General features: G+C 46.7%; 2 protein-coding genes across 3 annotated transcripts; both read right to left on the bottom strand.

The window, feature by feature from the left end:
* Positions 1–2,888: 2,888 nt before the first annotated feature.
* On the bottom strand, positions 2,889–15,517 carry TAGLN3 (transgelin 3). Of its 2 annotated transcripts, XM_068163100.1 has the most exons (5): positions 13,722–15,517; positions 13,112–13,299; positions 12,081–12,255; positions 7,072–7,174; positions 2,889–3,429 (listed from the first exon to the last, which is right to left on the bottom strand). In XM_068163100.1, exons 2-5 carry the CDS (start codon positions 13,289–13,291, stop codon positions 3,288–3,290), a joined length of 600 nt encoding a protein of 199 aa, XP_068019201.1. In that variant the 5' UTR covers positions 13,292–13,299; positions 13,722–15,517; the 3' UTR covers positions 2,889–3,287. The 2 variants fall into 2 exon arrangements, with proteins under 2 accessions (XP_068019201.1, XP_068019202.1); XM_068163101.1 differs by lacking the exon at positions 13,722–15,517 and having other exon boundaries at positions 13,112–13,684.
* A 2,191-nt stretch (positions 15,518–17,708) lies between these two features.
* On the bottom strand, positions 17,709–24,594 carry ABHD10 (abhydrolase domain containing 10, depalmitoylase). Its single transcript, XM_068163102.1, has 5 exons — positions 24,486–24,594; positions 22,486–22,669; positions 21,617–21,728; positions 20,425–20,562; positions 17,709–20,187 (listed from the first exon to the last, which is right to left on the bottom strand). Exons 1-5 carry the CDS (start codon positions 24,592–24,594, stop codon positions 19,846–19,848), a joined length of 885 nt encoding a protein of 294 aa, XP_068019203.1. The 3' UTR covers positions 17,709–19,845.
* Positions 24,595–26,118: the final 1,524 nt, after the last annotated feature.

The following is a 26,118-nucleotide window of genomic DNA, read 5'->3' as shown; positions in this document are numbered from 1 at the left end:
TTATGTGTGGGAGCTAACATAAAAACACTTAGACTGAAGTGTTGACTCATAATGACACTGATGCAAACCTGCTCTTACAAACATTGCCTGCTCATTTTCTGTCCTGCTCTTTTTCTGTGCCTTCACATGAAATGAGCATTTAGCTGAATTTTGTGCAAACACAAAAGCTTTCATCCAGCTCACATCTTAACTGACAAGATGACGATGCATACCCTGCCTTAAAATCCAGTTTGGAAACACCCAGCAGTCACTGCTCTGTCTCAGACTTGTTGTGCTGCTTTCAGCTCCAGCAAGCCATGTGCCTGGGGGTGCTTGCTCCTTCCCCAGAGCGCTGCCTCTCCCTTTGCCAGGTGAACCTGGCCCTGCAGATCCTCTGAGCCTGCTCCTGTGTTTCTGGACATCACTTCTGAACCTAGACATAAGCACTGAGCCTGCTATGTGGCCTGCAGAGCACTGGCTCACCAGGGGAGCAGGTTTGCTCCTGACCAATAATGGAGTAACATTTCCACCAAGTGAGCCATTTAACAGAAATGTCATTAGAGTAAAAGGTCACCTCTCTGATTTCCTCTATAAATCCAATAGGACTACAGACAAATACATTTCTGCATCTGAGAAATGGCATTAGAACTTTACTTGAATGTTAAAGCATTTGTGCACTCTGCTGTCACATGAGGACTACAGGATGAGAGCTGAACATTTTCCTTCCATCCAGGGCTGTGATTTCCCCCCTGTAGCAATAGTTAATATTGATCTTCCCCAATCCCCCTCTCCCACTTTACCTCATGGTTTTCTAGGGTTTGAGCTCAGTCACAGAATGGAGATACTTTTATTCTGTAGAGTCAGGTAGAAAGAACAACCTCAGTGCAGTTTAAATAGGTAACTCTGTTTGTCAGAGCAGGGACAGGTGTGCACATTTTCCTGGCCATCCCCTGTGCTGTCTTCATGCCCTTGTCACTTGTCCCACAGAGAGGGAAAACACATTTCCAGTCAAGAGCATCCTGTGCACAAAACATGTGCTGACAAAATTCTGCTCCCCCATTTCTTTGGGGATTGCCCTAAACTTTGGGTGTTGCAGGTTGTTTGCCTTAGTAGCTTGTGTGTGCACTACAGAATCACCTCTTTGTATTTCTTTTGAAGCTTGTAGAAGGCAAAGTATCAGGAAGAGAGTCTGAGTGCATGCACTCATCTGCAGCCTTGGTGCCTCCTCACTCCCTGGCTCAGGAACTATCATGGCAGTGACAGATGGGGCACAGAGTCAAGGGCTGCATTTTTTTCATCTAAAGGTGCTTGCTTGCCTTCTCAAGGTATCTAAAGCTTACTTCTAGTTAGGAGACATGACTAAATAACTGACCCTTAATGCCAAAGCTGTTCACACCGTCACTATTAAGTGAGTATTAGCCCTGCTTTCAGCCAAGAGAAACAGTAAAACCAAACAATGCAGCCAGAGCCAAATGCAATTGATCACAGACACAGAAATGAATCTGACATCCTGTGTCCTCACCCTGTCTCCCTGGTGGCTCTGATTTGGCCTAAGCAGTTAGCTAAACAAGTGAGCTTGGTCTGCGTGCAGTGTGGCTGGAGTGCAAACAGCGTCTGCCAGCGCATCGCAGGCAGGAGGGAAAGGTTGTGTGGTGCCCTTTGCTGCAGCATCTTGCAGCCCTGCTGAGCGTGGGGGATGCTGCTCAGTGCAGGCACGGTGCAGAGTGACACTACAGACAAATTTACTGAAGCCTCTTTATGCCACTCAGCCTCATTAGTTTTTATTTCAAGCACGTCACGGTGTCTTAACCTAACAGTTCGCAAGTGCCAGCTTAACCCAACTGCCTGAACTAAACATTGACTTGCTGCTCACTGTATTTTCTTTCTGCTCTCCTTGTAAGTGGGGATAAACTGATTCCACGTTCCTGCATGTGGCTCTTCCTCATCCCTACACCTTTACAGCATCCTTTCAGAAGGCAATTAGATGCCACTTAATGTTGAAAAGAAGTTACCAAGCAATTGTTGGTAATGAGGTCGTGGTCATAAAACCTTAATGAAGGCAGATAAATGTCATTCACATTTCGACAAGGATGGCAAACTGAAGCACAAGTGCATCAATGCTTAAGGAGTTTCTGGTCCAGCCTGCTATGCTGGGGCTTTCTCTGATACAGCTGTTGAGCTGGGGAGAGCAACATTCAAAGCACTTTCTCACAGAAGTATTTTATTTCAGCTTTATGCTGGGAGAGTTGACCAAGTTACAGACTTCAAGAAGAGATATAGGCACCATTCAAAGGGTCTTACCTTAGCTCATACTTGATGCCAAACTGAGACCACAGCCTTAATTATATCTCATCATCTGAGGAGGGAACCCTCCCTTAAGCATTAGAGAGCCCAGCAGTTAGAAAAGGAGACACACGTACAGCCCCCTTCTCCAGCACTCACACCAGGCACTTCAGTGTGTGTTTAAACCTCCTGCATGTCTCCATTCTAACATACAGCAGGGCTTTCAGTAGCAACAATGCAGAAGGTTGTCACAGAAATTAAGCTTCTAGGAGATCTGTGTGGAGTCTTGATGGTGTAGAAGCAAACTTAGAATGGTTTCTTGTTAGCATAAAAGGCCCCACTAACATTTCCTGCTAATTTGGTTACTACACTAGCCTTGCTCCACATTAATCTGCTGCTTAGGTTAAGCAGTGTGTAAACTTAGCAGTGAGGATGTTTCAAGAGGAGAACATTAGAACATCAGAGTGTGTTAATATTCAAGTAATACCATTATTCTTCATCACATGGGAATATGGAGGGATGTGGCTAACTCACAGAATAAAGGATACTTCACTTTGGGGTGAGCACATCTCAGGAGGTCACTGGTTTTAGTTGCTTTGCTTTCTTTAAATAACAAGTCTAAGAGGTATCTTTAATTTGTCTTTATTCTCAGGTCAAACAACGTCGCCACTGAATTGAAGGAGGAGGTTACTGGCTGAGATACAGGTACAGTGTGGACAAATAGGGAAGGTAACACCTTGCAAATAAATTAATACAGAATAATTGTCTTTGCATAGTTCAGAAGTGAAAAGTGGGAGGCAGCAGTGTGCACGTGCTGTGAGCTGACACATACCACCAGGCAAACCCAAGTTCCTAGGTGAACTCTTGCAGCTGCAAATAAAACAAACCAAACTAAAAGTACTCCAGACCTCAGAGAGAGCTAAACTATGGAAAACCAGGCAGAAAGGGAACTAATGAGCTTTTTTTTTTGTGTTTTACCAGAGCATGCTGCAGGAGGAGTGTTTGCTGTACAGACAGAGCTGCTCTCAGATAATCTGCCTCGGCATCCCGTAGCCCGTCATTCCCGACTGCGAGGCGCCCTTGTTGCTGCCCATCTGGAGGCCTATCACGTTCTGGCCCTGGCGAAGCTGCTCTTCTGAAAAGCCTCGTCGATTCTGCTGTGCTTTCCTGTCCAAGACACACACACAGAGAGCAACATCACACACAGACCATCATTCTGTGTCTGCACAGAGGCTCCTGAACGTCAGCCTGATACTGGCTCACGCTGACAGGTGCGTCCCCGGGGCCGGACAACACCGTGTGGCCTGATTTCTTTCCTGCAGTGAGCAGCAGTGCTGTAGTTAAACCTACAACACTTCAGGCTTTCACTGCACCACTTACTCCAGAACCCCAAGGGACTCTCCCAGCAGCTCTGACAGATAAAATATTTATGTAGAGCTGCATATAACACGCCAGTGGGTTAATTTGTGTTAAGCTCTCCAGCTCTTACCAGCTGTAGTCCATGGGATCTTATCACCATGAGACACTTACCTGTGCTGTGATACAAGCTGATACAGCACAAATCAATACAATTTACCTCCGTGGAGTAAATAAGAGCTGAATGTAACCAGAGAAACAATGAGACAGAGAAGTGGCCTGCTGGGTTTTGCAGAGCAGATGATGGTTACCTACTAGACAGAACAATTGCTCTGTTGCCATTTCCAGATTGCTTTCCTCTAAGCAATAGGCTTTGGCCTTTGCACCTCTGTCTTAACTGTATGCCAGTCCTTTATCTTCTGTCAAGACACGCTGGCCACTTTTGTCCTGTGTCTCTGGTCTCAAAAGCCTTTTGGATCAATAAGCATTTGTTGGAGTTAAAAAGGAGCCTCTTTTCCCTCAGAGCAGCACTGAGGGGCAGAGTTAAGAGGAAGCACAAAAGCTTGTACTCTACTGCCTTGAGAGAAACTGTTCATTTCAAATAAACCTTTCATTAGACAAGGTAGAAAAATAATTTACAAGGGACAAGGATCAGTCTGCTGCTAGCAAATGAGCCTCAGGAGTCTGCAGAGCGCCAGAGGGAGGCTTTCAGTCAATTGGAATACTCCCACCCAGGTACAATCTTGCTCCCTGCTGTCTGTCCTGGGATCAGGCTACTCAGCAATATGGCTTCCAGTTTCAGTTCCCCTGCTCTCCCCACCCCACCACTAGAGGAGAAAGCTAGATTAGCTTCCTGCTGAAAACCATCAACGCCATCCTCTCTGCGAGGGTCTGGTCCTGTACCGCGCTGAGCACTCTGGCTGAAGTCCAAAAGAGCACTTAAACTCTGCTAGGCTCAGGGTGTTCAGAACATCACAGGGAAACTCACGTCAGCATGAAAGCCCAGCAAGGCAGAAAGGCGAGAAAGATCCACAGGAAACCAGTCCTGACCTGTCCTTGTTCAGAAGGAGGCTCCAGGGTTAATGCACAGCCCGGTAAGAGGGCTCGGGCAGCCCCGGCCGGGCTCTCAGCCGGCAAGCTCTCGCCAGAAGGCGTGCCGGTTGTGATGCACAGCGGCCGGCGCCTCGGGAAGCGACGCCCTCTCACTGCTGCTTCTTTTCCAGCGTGCTTACACAGGCACCCAACTACTGCCAGCATCTCCACACCAGGATGCCTTTAGAGCTACTGCTGTTACCTAAGTGAATCTCAGGTTCACTGGGTCTGCCTTCGTTTCAATTAAAGTCCCAGGAAGGGATTCTACTGCTTTTCTCTCTTTGCCTTCCAGGATCTTCAGCTGTGTTTGCAGAGCAATTGCATAGCAAGCTGAAAGGAAACTCTGGACAGGATAAAAACCTGAGAACTGCAAAGAGGAAATGATACAGGATACTAAAAGGAAGCCTGGACATGCTAACAAACGTTGGCTCTGTGTACATTCTGGATCACAGAGTGCTACTTTCACCAGCATAAGCACCACATTGAGCATTTGATGACATTACAGCTAATGACATGTACTTAACATTGGGTTAGTGGAAACTGCCTTCCCTGAGTCAGTAGAAAAAAGAGGTGAGGGCAGGCCTCTTCCCCTCAGTGCTTCACACTACATCAAGTTCTGTCTGGCCTGCCTGCCATCAGCTTATCACAGACTGAGCCCACCAGATGTGTTAGCTTTGTGCCAACTTTCATTAGTGCTTGTGGCTGCCAAATCACAAGGTAACAGTCATGGATCCATCAATCTTGCTGGGAAATGCAAGGAAGGGGGAATCAGATCTGGTGAGGCTGGGTGTGTGGCACTGGCAATGGAAAGTTAAGGGGCTCAGCTCAAGAGTGGTGGTGTCTTAATGACTGCAGTGTCCTGCATGGATACTCTTACTCCATTTACTCTTTGACTTCTTTCAATGTAGCTTAAGGTGATTAAGAATCAGCCTGAAAGCCCTGGCTCATGACTAACACTGGGTATCAATGAGGGGGCTTGATCTGCCTGAAGGGGGAGGTGAGTCACTTGTTTCTTGCCAGAAACCAGGTTTGCTTCAGGCAGTGCCTCTAAAATCATAGAATCACAGAATGGTGTGGGTTGGAAGGGATCTCCAAAGGTCATCTAGTCCAGCCTCCCCTGCAGTCAGCAGGGGCATCCTCAACCAGACCAGGTATTTGAGGGGCTGCCAGCAATATGCATTGGCTATCCAGGCAGCATGGGCAGGATAGACAGCTAGGGGAGAATGATCACATCTTCATTTAGGCCAGTGCCAACTGTTCCCACCCACAATTAAAAGAGTCCAGATGAAAATTAATTGTTCCTTGTAGGACTTTGTTTTAGTTACACAAAACAAATAAGCCTGTCTGGGTCATAGTGATTTCATGTCTGGTTTGTATTAAAGCTTGTAACTAGATTTGAACCCCATTCTAAACCTAATTACATTCCATAAATACAAATCTGTTTGTGCACTCTATTAAGTTAAACTAATTTAATATCAAGAGTGCACAGGAGTTTGCACTTCTTCACCTGAAATTCAACTCTCCTCAGCTGAACCAGCTCGAGCTTTAATACAAAGCCAGTGAAGCTTGGTTTACTTTTGCTGAGCCTCATCTGGACATCAGGAAATTCAAGGAAACCAAAGACAAGCAACCAGCACTCTTTTTGCCAGCATGCCTCAGACATTTCAGCTTAAGAAATGTCCTTGGATGGCAGAATGTCCTGTCAATAATATACCTGTGGGTCAGGACAGCTAACTGTGAGAGGGTTTCCATTTCTTCCTCTCCCTGCTCCTCAGCCTCCCTAGCCAAAACAAATAAGCCTTTTAGCAAATAAACAGCTTTGCCAAGACAGAGAATTCTTCACAGCTAAGTGACACTCCCCAAGGAGAAGAGAAATTTGAGCAAAAATGCCTTCTTGGTAAAGGGGTCACTGTATGAGGGTCTGCATACATCCATGACAGGAGATCAGAGCTGGAGCCATGAGCAATGCACTCCTTCGTCTTGGTTACAGCAGTGCTGTCCCAGCTCTGGTGCAGGAGGGACAGGTGTGATAGGGCTACATGAGAAAAGGCTACACTACACAGCTCCCACAGTATCACAGTATCACTTAGGTTGGAAAGGACCTCGACACAGGACTCCTCCCCAGCAGCCCTGGTGTAACTAGGTTGACAAGCTGCTGGTAAAGCTGGGAACTAGTGAAGGGTAGAAGGTTGCCTTTGCTTCCCTCCTCTCAGTTTGAGAGAGAAGATCTCTCCATTATAAGGAAACCTTGGAAATGCCCTTCCATCATTTTCCCAATCAATCCCCTTAAAGCCTAAAGGCAGATGATGTTACCAGCTTCCCAGGGAAGACAGCTCTGAGCAGTTGTGCTTTGGACTTTACCTGTGAAACCAGGATGGATCCCCTTTGTAGCAGCCATCATCCTTGGTGACTGCCAAACTGCCTAGAGCCATTAAGGTTCTCTGCACTGCTGCCATGTCCTTCCCTAGAAAGCCAGACAGTTAAATTAATAGAAGAAATCCTTGCACAACAGACAGCTTGGCACACTGATAAACAGTCTGATCCAATGCATTACCCATCTCCCTCAGCTCCCCTGAAGAAGTGCATTAATAGCACTAAAAATGCTGGTTTACAATTGCCAAATGGAGCTACTGACATGCAAGAGTCTATTAAAGGTCAGCAAAGGGACAGTGGGAATGCAAAGCTCAACGATTCAGACACTTCCCAATTTCTAGGCCTCTGGGTATTTTAATGCCTTCTCCCATATTATTTTAAGTCCTTCTAGATAATCCTTTTGGCAAAACTTTTCCCCAAGAGATGGCTTTGGAGTCCAAAGAACAAAAGAACAGTATCATGCTCAGTAAACCAGGGGTGAGGGAGAACAGTGTGTGTGGCAGTGCAGGACTTCAATGTCTTCACCTGTAAACCAGTAAGGCTGATCCACCATTTAACCCTGGCAATTCCAGACAGTTCCTGTGCTTTGGGATGTAACTTGTGTCAGTCCTTCCCAATTTAATCATCAAATCCCCTCCCAGATCGCTCCCACTGGCTTCCTTTCTCAGGCTGCCAAAAATGGATGCTCTGCAGTTTCACACCTTCAGTCCCTGCCACCCGGATCACTGCTCCCCTGCCCCTCTATGTCACCTGGCTTCATTCCTCATCTCAAGGAGCCAAGGCTTGTATCTCATCTTTAGCCAACTGAAAGTTACATACCTGCTCAGCACTTGTTCTTTAGGTTCTCTCCACAAAACAACAGGAGAGCAAAGCTTCTCAAGGGCTAATTTATCCCATCTCCCTAGGAAGGGGTGGAATTGCCTCTCATTTGCTTAGAGGCACACCTTCTACCTAGCTGAAAATGCAGCAGTTTCCAGCAGAGCACCCTGGGCCACTGAAACACAAAATCCATTTTCAAGAGAGGTTTGCATTTAAAAAGAATAGTGTGCCCTCCTCCTGTCTCTCCTTCCAGACCAAGGATAACAAACACAGTTCCCTTTTTGTTCAACATTATGTGCTTGACTGCTCCAGTGAGTTGAAAACCAAACTAACAAATCAAAGGAGACATGTAGCATTAGAGTCAGACAGACTCTAACTCAGTACCCAATCCAGACTTGTTAACTTTTGCACAACTTCCTAGCAAAGGAGATTTGCAGCCTCTATCCCTAACTGTGTGAGGTGGCAAGCAGCTAGAAATCTGCCTCTTGACTCTCTCATCTCCTGAAAGCCTTCTGTGAGTCTATGACTCCTCTCTCCCTTTCTGTTCCAGTTCTTCCTCTTTCCTAAAACACTCTATCTAGCTGGCAGATCTGATTCTGACTCTAAGTTCTTCACATGGGAAAAGAAGTAATTCATTTAAAAAATGAGGCAGTGGAGACATGATGAAAAGACCAGATTTCAGAAATAGCTCCAGTGGACCAATATTAATGAAAATCACTGCAGGCCAGCTGGAGTGCAGAGGGCAGAGAGTGCTCCACGTTCTGTTTATGCTATGCATTACCCTGATTATAGGCAGATGCATTTCAGGGCTTTGGTTCATACAAACCTAAATGCATAACACAGTGGCTGAGGTGAGAAAGATACCCTAAAGCTGAAACCATCTAGCAGCTTCCAGCTGGGGCTGTCATGCTGTCTGTAAAGTTTATAGCCATTCTATCTGCAGGGGGCCATTTGCTCGGAAGATAAATGGCCAGCCAGCCAGAATCCTCATTTCCCTGGGTTTGTTAATGCAAACTGCATCAGATGGGGTCCCTGCTCCAGAGGGCAGCTGAAGAGCTGACATCCCACACGCCCCTCAGCGCGGGGGAAGAGGGCGAGGCGGGCGCCCCGAGCCCCCCGAAGCAGCAGCTGTGCCATATGCTGTGACAGATGCCACACACAACGTCCTTGGGATGCCTCCTGCACTGCCTGATGGGGATGTGAAGAAGGATTGAAAAGTGAATGAGCTGCATAATGACAGCAAGCGCAGGAAGACGAAACAAAAGAAGGGTAGCAAAATATGATGCTGGGCCTGGAGAGCCATCTGGCAGCCCCCTACGCTCTCACCCCGCTCTGCTTTAATTGTCAGTGGTGAGTGGGAGACCTGCAGGGGAAAAACAGAGGAGAGGGGTGATGTGGGAGCTGAGCCCGCGTGACAGAACACCGCCACGGCCACGGCCCCACTTTGCAGAGTCTCCCTGCTGCACGGGAGGGGTGCTGCAGATGAGGGAAGCCCCAAATCTGGGTGGTCTTGGGACATCTGCTCTCTTCCAGTGGAGGACACAAGGGGCTGGGTGATCAGCTTAAAAAGGGCTGTGAAAAATTTGAAACCTCCACTGAGAAAGTCACCTAACTCTGCAGCCACCCTACAGAAGGCATCACAGACATTTTCTGGTGCCAGGCTTGACTCTGGCAGGGCCAAAAAGCGCAGCCAGTGCCTCCCCTCAGCTCCAGTACCAGATCAGTGGACAACCACGTAGGCTGCCTGCCCAGCCCCCAGCCTTGGCCTCCATGCAGCATGCTGAAGAGACCCACACTGACACATTTCTTCTGCAGCTTCGGTGTCCTTTGCAGCACGCTTCAAATAGCACAGCCTGGAAGAGGATCTTGGCACTGCTGTACAAGGAAGAAGGGGCTTCTGCCAAGCCATGATGTCTGGGGGAAGCCTGGCTGGAAGGCCACCTTCTTCAGGCCCAGAATGGGGAAGGCTCAAATCTAAGGATGGACAGCTGCTCTGCTTAGTGCTCCTCAAATGCTTTCTGTAAAACTTCACAACTACTCAGAGGGACAGCTGCCTCTGGCCCAGTGTGTATCCTGGGTATGGCTTATGGAAAGCTGCTCTGCACAGCAGTTAACAGTAAGAAAGGACCAAAGGAAAGGAAATACCTCTCCTGGAGCAAGAAATCGCAGAGATGAAGAAAAATGCACCAGATGGACTGAGTGAGTTTGAAACAGCCAACAGCAGATTGCATCCTGAAACATTACCATTAATTGTTACTGAGGATTGCAAAGCAAAAGCTCTAGGAAAACAATTAGTGCCAGATAAAAGCTGTTTTTCAGTCACACATACTTTTCTTTCCCTGTAAACATACAATGACATCTCCTCTCTTTCTAAAGGGGCTATGGCCTGAAGTGTAAGAGCACTAGAATAATGAAACAGTGAAAGAGATTGTCCTTTCTCTCCAGCTAATGCAGCCAGGTTCAGACAATTCAGCCCTGAAGCAGCACAGATGCTAGAGGTCAAAGTTATGGTTAGACACAAAAAGCTTGCAGTGACTCATTGCTGGAGAGACATACTGTTTCATCAGCACTGAAATGAGCAGCAGGAAGAATGAAAAGGGAGTGCAAAGGGAAGAGACACAGATGAGCTTTGGGAGGTCTGAAAGTAACAGAAAAAGTCTTGAATGTCTCCCTCCTGGGTTGTGAGTTGTGGTCTGATTTCCTCTACTCTGGAAGTTACAAGGCTTTTTCCTTCCATCTGCTGAAAAAAGATGATGAGTGAAAGGAAGAGAAACGAGGAGAGTCACCCTCATTAGGAGCTTTCTGTCTTCAGAGCAAGCCCTTTTCATTGTAAGGATCAATGCACCATATTTCCATTTGCATGATGTGAAGCTGATATGCAAAAGACTGCAAAAACCAGCATCTGAAATGAGCTGTTACCAAGCCTTACAACAGAGATGGAGCTTCTCTTTCAACAGCCTGCTAGGCTGAGAGTGGGGAGCCCCTTATACTGGAGAAGGGAAAGTCTCTTCATTTGAGACATTAAACTAAAGACTGAGCTGGCAAAAACAATCCTGCCCTTGTGCCCAAAGACAGGATTTGTCAGGCAAATTTAGTACCCTGAGAACATTATAGGTCCTGGTAACTGCAGCTGCTGGTATCTTTCTGACCCATCCAAAAAGAGCACCCTGGTATTTCGTCCTACCTTGAGCTGTCCTTCAGAGGAGCAATCTATTCCACATGTCCTGACAGGCTGTGAAAGCAGACCACAGCTCTGCTGCTCCATGTGTCTTCCTACAGCAGCTATGCTGACCAGCTGTCTCAGTGGGGTCTTTTCCTCTTTCCACCCTTTCTTTCTCAAGGCAGATTTTTGGCCCTTTCATGCCTGCCTCTCACTATCCTGCAGTTGTCTTTGGCTCTAAGCCCACTTAACAAAGTGTTCTCCATCACCCTGCCCAGACTGATGCAGGATACACAGCACCTCTGGTTAGAGCACCAGGAAGAGACGCAGCACCACAGAAGTGTGCAAAGCCAACCATACAAGCTCACAAATGACTCAGCTCTTCAGGAACTAGAAGATGCAGTTTCCATGCCAAGCATAGGATGGATAGAGCTCTCACCTGGCTTACTGCAAAACCACAGGGGCACTCTGAATGCTTTTTTTTGCTGTTGCCATAGTGACCTCTCTTACAAGACTGTATCCTTAGAGAGAAATGCTCAACTAACATGATGTTAAGCAGTGAGTTTTGCTTCTTGCCAGTCACAACCGAGTTCTCATAAGCTTGGCAGAGGCATAAATGCTCCTGGCTCTGCATTTTATAGCTCTGATTTAAGATTTGCTCCTAGTTAGACAATGGCAATAAATATAGAAGGGGTTTCCATATTTGTTATTAAAAGCTATTTACTTGGAAAGAATTTGCATAGAGAGCACTGGTTTTATCTGGTCTGTGGGTTTCTACCAGAATGGTGGGGGTCTGGATAACACATGAGCTTGGAAAGGTTCTGCTGTGCCCTCAGGGTGCTGCGAATCCCTCCCAGGAGATAACGTCTCACCGGAAGGAGATGGTAATGAGGGAAGGCAGAGAGCAACAAAAGATAATTGCATTACAGAATATGCCTTAGACAGAATGCACCACCACAACACATCAAAGCAAAGTGAAATGAAGACTGCAAGCTTACTTCCAGTTTATTATTATTACCTTCCCATAAATCCACTGTCTGGAAAATATCTGTTGTCCTTACTCCGTACATTTCAGCAGCTTTTAAGAACTGAGAGATTTGTTCCATCTGCTTGAAAGCCATTTTTGACTCAGAGATCTTTGCAATGGGCTCATTTCCCTTCGGATGTAAACTGTTTATTAACTTGCAAAGCAGCTGAGAATTAAATAGAGAAACAAAATTAGAAGGCAATCACCAAACTAGAAGGCAATTTCTGCCTGCAAAACAGTGCTGCAGAATTCCTTTCACTCGGGAAGTTTCTGTCTGGGGTGTAATTTCCTCAATCACAAAGAAAGTAGTGAATCAATAATGGTCAAAGTAGTAGTTCAGCATGCACTAAAGCTCCCATTCACTGATGGCAAGAGCCTGATCATATAAATCCTAATCTGCTAGAAACAACAAAGCAATCACTGGTAAAGGTTATATAACAACTGACAGAGAAGAACCCACATGCCCAAGCCAGAAAAATAGCCAATGTCAATTGAAATGTTGTTGAAGTCACCCTGGCAGAGATTCAATGATTAGCATAGTCTTGCAGCCCACTGCAAACATCAGCATCTGCTTGTTGTTCAATAAGCCAACAGAATACAGTGTTGTAGCTGCAGAACTACTTCCAAGACAAGACTTATGATATAACCCAAATCCTTCAACTCTTGTACATCTCTTCACCTTTCACTCTCAACACTGCTTATTCCTTCAAGAGAAAAGCATACAGCTGGTTCTAAACCAGATCTAATTTAACTGCATGAGAAAAGGTGCTGAAGGAATGAGTCATTCTCATACATAACATGCATGAGTCATAAGAATCATAAGTGCTGTGCTCATCCCAGTGCACTAGTAGAATAATTATCTTCTGAGATCAAGAGTCCTGATCAGAAGGAAACAAATCAGATGCTAAGACACACATTTCTGCACTGGCCATGAGCTCTGACCACTCCAGCTAGATAAGGCAGGAAATAAAGACACTGTGCATACAAACACAAGCAAGGATACAGCCAGCCAGCACACTCACCGTTCCATCCATCAGCCAGGTCTGGAAATGCTGCCTTCCAGGAGGAGGGTGCTCTATCTGCTCTCCACACTGCACAATAATCCAGTTCACCAGCCTAGACTCCAACTCCGGGTCGTATTTCTGTTCAATCTTTTCCTGAACTTCTCGGCTTAAGCCATAGCTTGGTCCTCTGTTAGCCATCTCTGGAACTAAAGCAGAGCTTAGTGGGGAGAGTCCTGACCTGCAGCTTTGAAGTGTGCAGCAGAAAATTAAAGCATAAAGGAGTAAGCAGCCTGCCCTATATCTTAGACGGCTGAACAGATGTTCATCAACACCCAAAGTAACTGCATGGCACTGGTTATAACTGTTCTGCAGAGCAGGGGAGGGATCAGTGAGGGAATATCCTTCTCCAGAAGCACAAATCAGCTACAGTATTATTGGAAAAAAAAAAAAAGACAGAAGCAAAAGAAGGGAAAAAAATAAGAAAAGAGTCTCCCCTGCCCAACCACAAGAACAGAAGCAGAAAAGCAGGAGTTAAAAGAGGTTTGAAAGGCTTCTGCTGTCTGTACAGAGAAGAGAAGAGTTTGCAGATCAACGTTAAAGCTGCCAAAAGCACTTTGAAATTGCCTACCTAATCCTTGCTAGTATGGAGAAGGCTGCACATGGGAGCTCCAGCAATCCGACTCAAGATGCAGGCAGGGTCTTCCTCAGCAGAGAAGCAGGGCTGGCCGTGCAGGGCTGGCTGTGCAGGGCTGCCTGTGCAGGGCTGGCCGTGCAGGGCTGGCTGTGCAGGGCTGGCTGTGCAGGGCTGGCCGTGCAGGGCTGCCTGTGCAGGGCTGCCTGTGCGAGCACTGGTGAATTTAAGAGACGAAGGCTGCCACAATGCCCTGCTGCTGCTGCTGCTGCTGCAGCATCGTGGTTTGACAAACAGTGCATTGATTTGATTTTCCTCACATATGAGGAGGGTCAGAGCAGGGGCGTTGCTAAGAGCCATTAAAGAGGCCTGCCTACTCAGTCACAGCCCGGGGATCCTGTTTATCTCGCCCATCTGCAGGCTGTTTTCATGCATGTTTCCTCAGCCTTCTGCTGCTCACCCTGCAGCCTCAGTTTTACTCCACCTACTCTGCATCAACCCTAGCTGCAGCAAGCATCCCAGCATCAGACAGTTAGAAATATAAACAGGGGGACTCAATCTGACTTTATTCTGATGAAAGGAGGTAACAGAAATTACTACACATCATTCAGTTTTCATCACAGAGCAGCAGCAGACCCTTTTCCTCCTTGTTCTGCATCACCATGGGGTACAGAGTGAAAAACAATCTCTCCTCTTCCCTGTTCAAGTGCTAACAAAAACTTTCACCAAGGGGACAAGCAGATGAAAAGTCAAGGAAGAGAAGGCAGGAATCAGAATGTTCTAATCATCCTATCACTAGCAGATATTATATTATCAAACAGGGTAACTGTCCTGAGGAAACAACTTGAATCACTAAAAACAAAGGAAATCACCAAAACCTAGCAAGCCTACCAAAAAGCACAAGGGTCACATTTTCTGCTGCTATGAGGTTAAATACCTCTGGTGATAACAAGGGAGCTACTCCCATGGAGGGCAGTGTGAATTTTAATTATACCACTGCAGTGGTGGGAGGAGAGAGAAGGAAAGTTAAGCCAAGAGCCTCTTCTTCTGCTCTGTTTTGCATAGATGTAACCTTTATTAAATGGAGTAATTTTGCTTCTGAGCTGCACCAGACTTGGTCAAATGCCTTTCACTGACTTTGTAGCATCCACTTTGCAACAAATTGTTCCCTTTTGGCAAATGATTCGTGTCCAGCTCGGCCTGAAAGGAGGCTGATAAACTGAGGTGGATTTGAAATCAGCTTGCCAACAGAAGTCCTTCCTCTGAATTTAATCCCAGGACGTCCATCTCATAATGGTCCCTTCATCCATGACTTTCTTATTTTAGACCCATGAATTCTCAGCTTTACACTGCCTTGGATGCTGCTGGGCTTGAGCAGACTCCAGAGATGAAAAATGTAACAGATGACCTAATTCATCGTTGTCTTCCACAGGCATTTAATTTAGCCCTCTCTCCTCCCTGCACTTGTAGTTTTAAAGCCCTATGAAACATCTGATTACATAACACAAAAGCATGCTACGTGACAGGGCCACCACTTGAGGACTTTCCATCCCAGCAAACACACTGCTGAAGGCACCAGGGCTGCAAACCATGCCAGTGCACTGCAGCTGACAAAGCCAGGACATGAATTTGACATCCCTTCCTATTTAAGTGGTTGCTATTACACTCTTTGGCCAGTCCCACAGAGAAGCAGCAGCTTTATTTTACACTCTCAGATCTTTGTGCATTCCTTGTTTAGAAGGGAATTACCTAGGGCTGCTTGGCTGCTTGTGCTCACACCAAGCTCAGACCAAGGTGCTCAGTGGCAGTGAGATTTAGTGGAAGTCAACTCCCTTTGCATCAACCTCCTGTCCTAACCTGGGGGCAGGGATGGGTAATTCAGCTTTCCTGAGCTGCAGTCTCCCCCTCCACAGATGCTGACTATGCAACCTGTTCTCTAGGGATCATTCTATACTGTGGAAGCTGAAAAGCAAGCTTGTCCATCAACATCAATTTTTAATAAGGCTTTGAAAAACAGGAATGCTGCAGAGGATTGGAACCATCCCCCTCCCCCAACACAGCCAAAGCACAAGTGATCAAATCATCAGCCTGCTTCTGTCCCAACAGTCCTAAGGGAAACAATGGAATGACTTGCTTTTATGATGGGTTTTTATAAAGTGGGAGTGTTGAGGCAATTTACTGAAAGCTCTGTAGCACACTGGAGTTGGCTGCTCAACAGCAGGTTGAGTAGGGAACTGGTTCTGAAACAACAGAACGCATGAAAGAGATGAGAGCTGGCTGACTAGTAGGTCCTACTCTATGACTGCAACTGGGCAGGCCACTGCCATCACTCTTGAAGAGTGCTGCTGTTCAGCATCCCTTTGTCACGGGCAGGAGCACCTGCTCCCACCCTGGCAGGCAGCAGTGACCTTCTCGTGTTGCCACGTGGGAGGCAAGGGAACAACGTGGTGCAGGTCAGAAGGCCTGAAAGGGACACAGCCCTTCACGTGCCAGCCTGCAAACATCTTACATTTGTATTTTAGTCTCAGAACCAAGTGACTGCAAATTTTAGCAGCTGTCACTTGCTTTTCACTCCAAATATAAATGCACAGCGATCTCAAGCTCCTTGCCAAACACTGTAGCAGGCTGAGAATGTGTCTATTCCTCACTCGTGGGGAGATCACAAGCCACAACTACTGCATCATAGGGAGGATGACAATCTGTCTTTAATGGAGTAGAAGCATTGGGCCATGGAACATACATATGCAGGACTGGAAAGAGAAATACAAGGTGAAACCTGCAACTTTTGTGTAGTTTAGATGTATGCATGGCATGCTCAAGGCTGTAACTAACATTCTTCTCTTCTAGACAAATATATATTGAAGAGAAATGAGGTCTGAGCTATATGAACTGATCTTTGAGCAGTAAATCCATGAGTATATTTTTGTCCTTTGTCTCTGTCTCTTCTTCCTAACCATTACAGTCATCTCTTTCCCTAGATAACATCTGCCAGGAAGAAAGCAGGCAGTGGCATTAAAGCCATGTACCTAGTAAGCTGCCTGCTATTAAACAGAATAGCTGAGCTCCCAGTGCCTGTCCTGTTCCAGAGCAAGAACGTGCACTGCTGTTTGGTGTTCATGATCCTTACACAGTTATTCAATTTTCACCAAGTTTTAGGGAAATTCTGCATTCTCACACATCTGACTGAACTGGTACATCAGCCCAAATCAGAGACTGCTGATCTCAGGAGACATGTGAAACATAACTCTTCTATTTCCATGGAAGCCTTGAGCCTATTTTTTTAGCACTTAAAAATAAACCTGCAAGGATAAGGCAGGCCTCTCTGCAACAGCACAACCATCTAGCTTAAAAATCAAGGAAGTTCAAATCTCACTATTCCCTAGGACAATTTTCCCTTCCACTTCTTCCCCACTCCCCCACACAGAGGGGACAGGGACCAAGGAGAGATTACAAGCACAGACCTCATGCAGCAGCTCTGACCAAGGCACTGGTTCAGAAAATATTTGAACTCCCTATTGCAGGAGACTAGAGCACTGAAAACACCTGAGCAGCTGCAGACACAACTGCTTGAAAGAGTCTCTCTAGGCATGTTTTGATATGAAAAGTCTGGCACCATAAATCTCTTAGCCCCATTGAATAGCAGTGTGTCCAAGAGAGCACATCAAAATTCACATAGAAATGAAGGAGCAGGAGGCAGTTCTCCTAAGGCCTATCCAGCTAGGGGGCTTTGTGAATGGTGCTTTGTTTGTATGTAGTGTTGATGCAACAGAAAGCAAGTTATCCTAACCAAAACTACATGAAACACCACAATTCAACTCAACAGAAAAACCCAACCAAGCAAACCCCAAACGAACAACAAAATCTCACAACACAACACTGAAGTGTGTCCCAAAAAGCCAAACAACAGAGGGCACAGAACAAGTAGAATACCTGACAAGATAAAAACCACATGCATACAAAACTCCACTAGTACAACTCAAGAGAGGCAGAACAGGAGCATTTGTTTATTAGGAAGCAAGCTGAATGAGCTTCAGACTCTTTCAAGACAAGCTGCTCTGCTCTAGAGTTTGATCCCAAGCACAAGCAGGCATGCCTCATCATTTTCTTCCTTTTGAGAATACAGCATTGTCTGTTCCATGAGTTAAGTCACAAGCAGCTTAATTTGCAACAGTTCCAAAGTGAAAGTGTTGGTAAGGACTAGGACAGCTGAGGTCAACCAGCAGTGCTTCAGTTTCTTTTTAATGAAAACTCTTTCCTGCTGCCTTGGCATTACACATGAACCAAGCTGCCTGCTGAGCTTTTGCAGCTATACAGCTTTTTGTTATTTACTCATGAAACTTGAATGACTACCACTCCCCAGCAGCAGTTATTGTTGTGTAGTTTAGGCATTAAATGTAAGATAAATACCTCGAGGTGCTTACTCAACCACTATGGTTTGATCAAGATCAACACCACAAGCAGATGAGTTGCTTGGGGAGCATCCAGAGCTTCCTTGCACAGTGACAGCAGTATCAGCCCTAAGGTGTCCATGCTGCACTCAGTGACAGGTGAGCCCAGAAGTAATTTACTGCCCTGCCAAAACTGAAAGACAATGAGAACGCTAACTATCCACTGAAAGGTAGATTAAGGTGTTCAGAGAAAACCATCCCCTCAGGCAGCACAGGACAGAGCTGCTGCATTTGAAAGAGTAAGTCAGTGAGCATTTCATGGGAATCAGGACCTTACCTATAAAATACCAGTGAGTTAATAAAGGCTAAGGTAAAGATTTGAATGAAGACAATGCAAGGAAAAAAAATCCCATTACAACAACTTATTTTGTGCAGTACTGAACTCTAAACAAAACTGTACTTCACAGGAATGCATCTGAAATTAAGGGGGGGGGGGGGGGGGGGAGGGAGCTGTTTTAATTGGTTGATTGTCTTCTACTGCCCACACCAACAATGACAAGCTCTCTAGGAATACCTCATCACCAGGACATTAAATCTTTTAGGGGAGCAGTATTAATGCTATCTACTATTTAAAGTAATAAAGACAGAAGCAACAATATAATTCCTACTGATGTTTTGTATTCAGACCAGCCTGAATGAATTCCATCTCTCCCCCAAGTTCCTCTCTCTTTCTTTCAAGTCTATGAACAGCACCACATATTTGGACAAATCCCAAGCATTAATCACACCTCCAATTAAATCCATTTACAATTAAGCTCTATGAATTTACACTACAAGAACTATCCAGCTGTGAAGTTTCATTTCCAAGTTTTCAGGCTTGCCCTCATGCACCTCAAATTCCTAACTCTGAAAACACTGCTTCTAGTAACCTACAGTTTTTCAAGTCACAGAAAGAGGCCATGATGCTCTGTGGTACTTGGCTCCCACCTTTACAGAAGTCACTACAGAACTGATTCAGTTTCACTTTATACCAAGGTTACATGGCTGCCTTAACAGCAGTTAGCCTTTACAAAGACTGCCTGGAAAAGAGGAAGTAAATCCTACTGGTAAGCAGAGATGATAAAGCTCTGTCTGCACTTTGAGGTCCTTCTTTCAGAGCTTCTCCTCAACCATCAGGGTGTGCCTTCCACATTTAACAGTACTTGAGAAGAACTGAATCATTTTGCTGACATCTGTTTATTATGCTCCAGGTTATTCACTATTCCTAACAACAACTTTGGTAACTCCTTTAAGTTGCATTTTGCTTTGCACAGGTTGTTACAGAGGTAAGATACAAGAATGCTAAAGCAAGAGGAGAACACTGAAAAGGTATCAAAGACTTGGGAAGTCAAAAGTTGTACTGTACAGGCCAATCCTAACAAAAACGCATCAACGTTTTGGTATGAAAGTGTAGGAAGCTTGCAATAGAAGGCTTAAGTGGTGAAGGAAAGGTTCTGAACACTATAGCAGCACTCCTTCACAGTTTGGATTGTCTGTGAAAATGCAGCATGAACAAAAAATACCTGTGTTTATGAAAGAGATGTAAGGAAACAGCAGACAAAGCTCAGGATCTACTGTGGGAGTCACAGGCCTGGCATCATCTTGCTAAGAAGAGGGTTTCTGCTACTGATGGAAGAGAGTCAGGTGTGGAGTTGCTGCAGCTCAGCTACCCTGCAGCTCAGCTACCCTGCAGCTCATGCCAGTGTTGCCAGCTTGTCAATCAAATCATCAACAGTGTTCACAAGCAGTTTTGTCTCCTCTTTCTCGCTCATCCGGTGCTGGCCGGTCTTGCGGAGGATGACATCCACGTCCTGGCTCAGAACACGCTCAGCAACCTGCAGTGAGACCTGCCAGGGGACCTCAGCATCTCTCATGCCATGGATGAGGCGTATGGGGCACGTCACAGGAATGGGGCTGTTCAGCACGCAGTGATTTGCTGCTTCTCTGACAAAGTCGTACCTCAGGGAGTAATACCCATCCTTGTTGTGCTTGGTTGGAAACTTCCATTCACCTTTTTCTTCTATTGCTTTTTGTGCCTGTAAAGGACAAAAAGAAGAATGGACCCTACCAGTATCAGGGAAGCAACTCAGAAAAGAGACCTCTCACCACCTGTATCCTCCAACCACTAATCTGGAAAAGGCCCTTCCTACACACACAAACTGCAACAGACTCATCTCATCCAAGGTTACCTCCATTAGCAGCTACTTGTCTATCCTTGAAAGCACAAGGATTCCATCTGAAGGCAAATACAACTTTCAACCATCAACATTTACCTCAAGGGGAAGCTTTCTGAAAGCTGTTACCAGATGATCTGCTGCTACAGCCACTCCAACCAGAGCAGCTACCTTATCCGGGCGTGCTATTGCAGCATGCAGCATCAACCAGCCACCCATGCTGGAGCCCACCAGAATCTGAAAACAAGAGAAAAGAAGTTATTATTTGACAGGAACTGGACAGCAAGATTCTTCTGCTCTTACAAAGTATCAGTTTTCACTGGGTTTCACTACTTAAACCTTTGGCATAATCCTGCTGTCCTTACCCAGGCAGAAGTGCTGTCACCGCCAGTGGATATTTTGCCTGAGTAAGCACCACAGGTGTTTTATTACTCTTTTTGTTTGGCATGGCTGGTTATTGCTGCCTGAAATACTGTAAACAGAATGAGAGTTGAAACAATTCAGTATCATATGCTTACTTGATCTTTCCTTCTTAAAATAAAAGCACATGGTAAAGGGCCAGTGCAGTTAAGGAGGGCAACAAAAGCAATCCATAGTACGAAAGTGTTTTAACCACAACACTAGGGATTGCCAGGCTGCAGGGGACCTCACCTTTCTCACAGCCATTTCAGAATAGAATAGAATTAACCAGGTTGGAAAAGACCTTCAAGATCATCAAGTCCAACCCATCACCCAACACCATCTAATCAACTAAACCACGGCACCAAGTGCCTCATCCAGTCTCTTCTTAAACACCTCCAGTGATGGTGACTCCACCAGCTCCCTGGGCAGCACATTCCAGTGGCCAATCATAAAGTAACTGAAGAAGTCAAACGTTGCTTCTGCTGATCTTTATTTTATCATGTACAGTACATAAACTTACAACATCCCCATGAGTCCTTTAACACATCAACATGGGATACTGACAGACCTTTTCACCAAGAGGGCTGTGCCACGCTGGAACGCTTCCTTGTCCCCTGTTAGGTGGAACCTCCACCTTGAGGCTTTCTCAGACTAACAGGCAGGAAGCTCTAATAATCAACCTGCAGGAGGTCCTTCTAACCCATGTTTCATGGTTTTGTAATTGATCTGCTTGCCAAAGAGGCCTTCATCTCAAATGATTCAGCTTGAAAGGGAGCAGGTGCAGCTGCTATGCAGCAGACACCACTGCCCAGAGCTATGATGACACACTTTTGATTAACGTTCTACCTTGAGCACAAAGACCATTCCAAATGTAAAAGTAAGACAAAACCTGTGGTCCATCTGTAAGTTCATCCAGTACAGACAGCACATCTTTTCTCCACTTCCCAATTGTACAGTCCTCAAGTCTGCCATCTGAACTTCCACATCCTGTATAATCAAATCTGAAAAAGTAACCATCAAGGTGAGTCAGCTTACAGCCTACAGAGAAGCTGACTGAACAGCACAACTGGATCAAACTAAACAGAGGGCAAGATACTGCACTGAGTAATTTTTCACTTGGTCCTGCACATCACCAGCACCACAAATCACATGAAAAGAGGTTTAAGCACAGCATATGCAACGAGGTGATGCGGTGTTTTCTTATCATTTGCTATAAGAATGTCCAAATTGACTACAGATTTTGCTTTGCAGACAGCAACCCCAAACGCCTGAGGTTTCAAGGTATTTTTCCAATGTGCAAACTCTCTTTCAAATGCAATACCCAAAGACTTGTAGAACTCAGGACACAGCCTGGTCTGTCAAAGGAAGAGTATCACCAAGCATGTGCATGTTCCAAACCAACAGAAGACACTGGGTAACCTAATCACACTTGGCATTTAAGAAGGATGCTTAAAAGCAGTAGCTTAAATTATTAGAACCCTAGGTCCTTTCTTTGTCATGTTTGTGCCTCTGGCTTTGATGTAACACACTGCCCTGCCTAGACTACAGGAATTTGGTCCAGAATTGGCTGGACTATTTTCAGAATACATTCTTCTGCCTTATCTCAGTCTTGCCACAGCCAAGAAATCTCATGTCTGCAACGGAGGCACAGTTCTGCATTCCAACCTGCATGCCAACCTGCAAATATTGCTGTTGAAAGCCCTTCCTCCAACCCACGCCACGCGTTTCACTCTCTCAAGAGGAATGCTCTGAATGTACCTGATGAAGGCATGGCCTAAAGAACTGCAGAAATCTTCAAGGGCAGCTGCTTTCTGGCCATTCATGTTTGAATTAAAGCCTGGAAGGAAAACAACCCCTGGACTTCTGCCTTTTAGTTTATGATAAGCAAGATTTGGCCGATCTGGGCGAGTCAGAAAGCTGACCGCTGACTTTGACCTGCAAACTAATAGAAAGAGCTTTTTAGTGCAATCATCATGACAACCTCAGCAGACATTCCAGTACTTCATAAAGCAAGGATTTAGGAAACATGGGGATATCATACAAACTAAAATACCTTGGCTCAAGACAAAAGGGAAATGTGCCTCCCAGGGAGGTTGGACTACATCTCCAGAGGTCCCTTCCCACCCCTACCGTTCTATGATTAAATATTCTTTACCAGCTAATGGCTAATGAACCCCGAGGGGATAGCAAATTGTGATTAATTTTCAAGTCATTAAAAGTCAGCCATGCAAAGAGCTCACTCATCAAAATGGCTGACTGAAGCCAAACACTAAGATTTCCTTTACTTCACGTCTTCACCTTTCATACCACCTTGAATAAGCCTACTTGGCTCACATGAAATGGTAAGATTTTGAGGATTAAAGTACTCTGTGCAATGTTATGCTTACAAGGACAGGAGGTGACAAATTTTGCATGGAAATTAAAACTGAAGGGCAAAACTGCATTGGTATCAAAGTCTCAGGTCCACAAGGTCTCTGAAGGAGATGTAGAGTGGGGAAGTTCAGAAGTAAGAACTGGAAAAGGATCTTGTGAGTAACTTTTTCAACACTGTAAACATAAAACATCAGCATTGTTTGAAACCAAATAAGCAACATCTAGCCTTTTTCATCACATCATCAAGGTCTATTTCTGCTTAAGATAAAGACTATTGCCCTCAAACGATTTTGACACTGGGCAGACATTAAACTCGGTTACAAGACAGCTATCTAAAATATTCCACACACTAGTGTTCCACGTTTAACAAGTTACTCTGAGTGCACCAGCAGCAACCCTAACTTGAATAATGCAAACCTCTAATGCAAACACCCCAGGCCATCCAAAAGGCAGGCTCGCTGGAGCCTCAAGCACCCCTTTAGACAGGCAAGAATATCAGTGACTGGGCAGTAATTTCCCTTTGCAATTCCAGGGAAAGCCCTTGGTAAGGGCAGGGAAGCACTTCTTAAGGGTGAAAGGTGATGCTTAGTATGGATGCTCAGTACACAGCTCAGATGGGTAGCAGACTCAAGCCTCATTTCGCGGCACCGCCTGCGCTATGGGAGCTAAGAGGCCAGCAGCAGGAGCTGCTGCTCAGCCCCGTCCCACAGCAGCTTCCAGCACGGTCGGTAACCAGCCACCCCGATCACACTAGCGCTCCGAACACACAACAGGAGGATCACCACCACCTCACCCTATCCGTGTGTTTACACTGACACAAAAATGTTTTAAATCCACACCGAGCAACCTCCGGCGAGGCTGATCACCCCACGGAGAGCGGCTGTCTGTCGAATTGACAGCCACGAATGAACTCGGCAAGCCTCAGCACCGAGCCCAGAGCAGCAGGAAGGGGCACTACGTGTTTGGGCAGAGACTCCTCTCACTCCACGGTGGATGCCACGCCAGCAGAACCTTTCCGGCGCCCGGGGGGGCCCGGGGCCGCCTCACACGTGGGCACGTTTCAGACCGGCAGCTGCTCTGCAGGCGGGGACCAAGCCACCTCCCGCGGGCTCGGCAGGACAGGACAGGAGGAGCCCATCAGCAACGACGTCCGTGGGAGCGGGGCTCAACATCCTCATCCCCGCCTCGTGGCACGCGTCCCGGCCGCCCCCGCTGAACGGGAGGCAGCGGCGACACCTCCCGGGAGCCAGCACACCTCCCGCGGCCACCACACGCCCTGTGTACACCTGCCACAGTCGCTTCCGCTCCCTCTGGCACCCCCTTCACCCCCGGGCTCACGGCCGGTGGAGAAGTGGCGCAGAGACGGGCCGGAGCCCTTCCCTTACCCGGAAGCCCTAGCGCCTCCCTCAGCGGCGACAGCAACAGCACCGCGGCCGAGGCGCGACGGCCGCCGCCGCCCCACACCAAGCCCCGCAGCGCGCCCGCTGCCGCCATGGCCGCTGCGGGAGTCGCGCGCGCCGCGCTTCCGCCCCCGCGCGGGACGTTCGCCTCCCTAGCCGGAAGGGGCGGGGCGGAGCGCGCGGCAGGTGTTCGCGGTGGCCGCTGAGGCTGCCGGCGGTCGGGTTCCTGCCGTAGGGCTGTCCGCGGAGGGGGAAAGCTGCTGGTGTCCCTAACAGCACTGAATGAGCAGTTCAGAGAACGAGCGCGGTTGGAACGCAGTTCCGAGGACCGTCGAGTCCAGCCCCCACGGCGGTTCACCAAACGAGCGGGCACAGCGCTCTGTCCACGTGGGTATTGAGTACCTCCAGAGAAGGAGGCTCCACAGCCTCTCTGGTCAGCCACCTCTCCTGCTCGGCCATCCTCAGAACAAAGTTTTCCCTTATGTTCAGCTGGAACTTTCTGTGTTCCAGTTTGTGCCTGTTGCATCTTGTCCTGTCTCTGCTCACCAGTGCAAAGAGGCTGGCCCCATCCTCCTGCCCTTTAGCTACTATCAGCACTAGAAGATACCCTCTCACTCTGCTCTTCTCCAGGCTAAAGAGACCCAGGCCTCTCAGCCTATGTTGCTAAGAGAGAGAATCTGATCCTCTAATGTCTCTCTAAGCCTCCTTTGGAGTCTCATTGAGTCCAACCCTTAGCCTAGCACTGCCAAGCCCATCACCAAACCCTGACCCTCAGCACCACATCCACCTGCCTTTTAAACACTCCTACCTGAAGGGAGGGTGTAGACAGGCTGATGATGGTCTCTTCTCCCAGGCACCTAGTACCAGAACAAGAGGACACAGTCTCAGGCTGCGCCAGGGGAGGTTCAGGTTGGATGTGAGGAAGAAGTTCTATACAGAAAGAGTGATTGCCCATTGGAATGGGCTGCCTGGGGAGGTGGTGGAGTCGCCGTCGTTGAGGGTGTTCAGAAGGAGACTTGATGGGGTTCTTGGTGCCATGGGTTAGCTGTTTGGGTGGGTTGGATTGGTTGATGGGTTGGACACGATGATCTTGAAGGTCTCTTCCAACCTGGTTTGGTTTATTCTAATGACTCAAACACTTACCTGGCACCAGGTCAGGACACAGCAGCTGCAGGTTTTAAGAGGCCTCTGTGGTTTGCAATTACCCGAGATCCTTCGGTGAGAAAAGGTACCTGAATGCCATGGGGGTAAGCTTGGAGAGCTTGCAGACTGATCATAGAACATAGTGCCTGCTGCCATGCTGTGTTTACAGTGTGCTGAGGTCCACCATTGCAGAACTTACCAGACTTTGTGACTATGACAGTGAACAGTGAATAAACAACAACAAACCTCATAAAACTGCACAGGCTTCTACAGTGAAATAATATTTGCTGCTATTCAAGTCGTGCCTGAGTCAAATACTGGGGAAACTGAGAAACCCCTAAACTTCTGGTTTGCAGCTCAACAACAACAAAAGTCTATATCCAAGTGATAAATTTCACAAACAGGGTCATAAAACATTAAGGTATTACATGAGGTACACAGAGTAAACAGACTACACTCCCAATCTCACTGCCAC

Source organism: Melanerpes formicivorus, unplaced genomic scaffold (genome assembly GCF_026170545.1).
Source record: "Melanerpes formicivorus ecotype bairdi unplaced genomic scaffold, bMelFor1.0.p_v2 SCAF_70, whole genome shotgun sequence".
Classification (NCBI taxonomy): domain Eukaryota; kingdom Metazoa; phylum Chordata; class Aves; order Piciformes; family Picidae; genus Melanerpes; species Melanerpes formicivorus.
The sequence above is the reverse complement of the archived record's forward strand: the minus strand, read 5'-3'. Positions and strand labels throughout refer to the sequence as shown.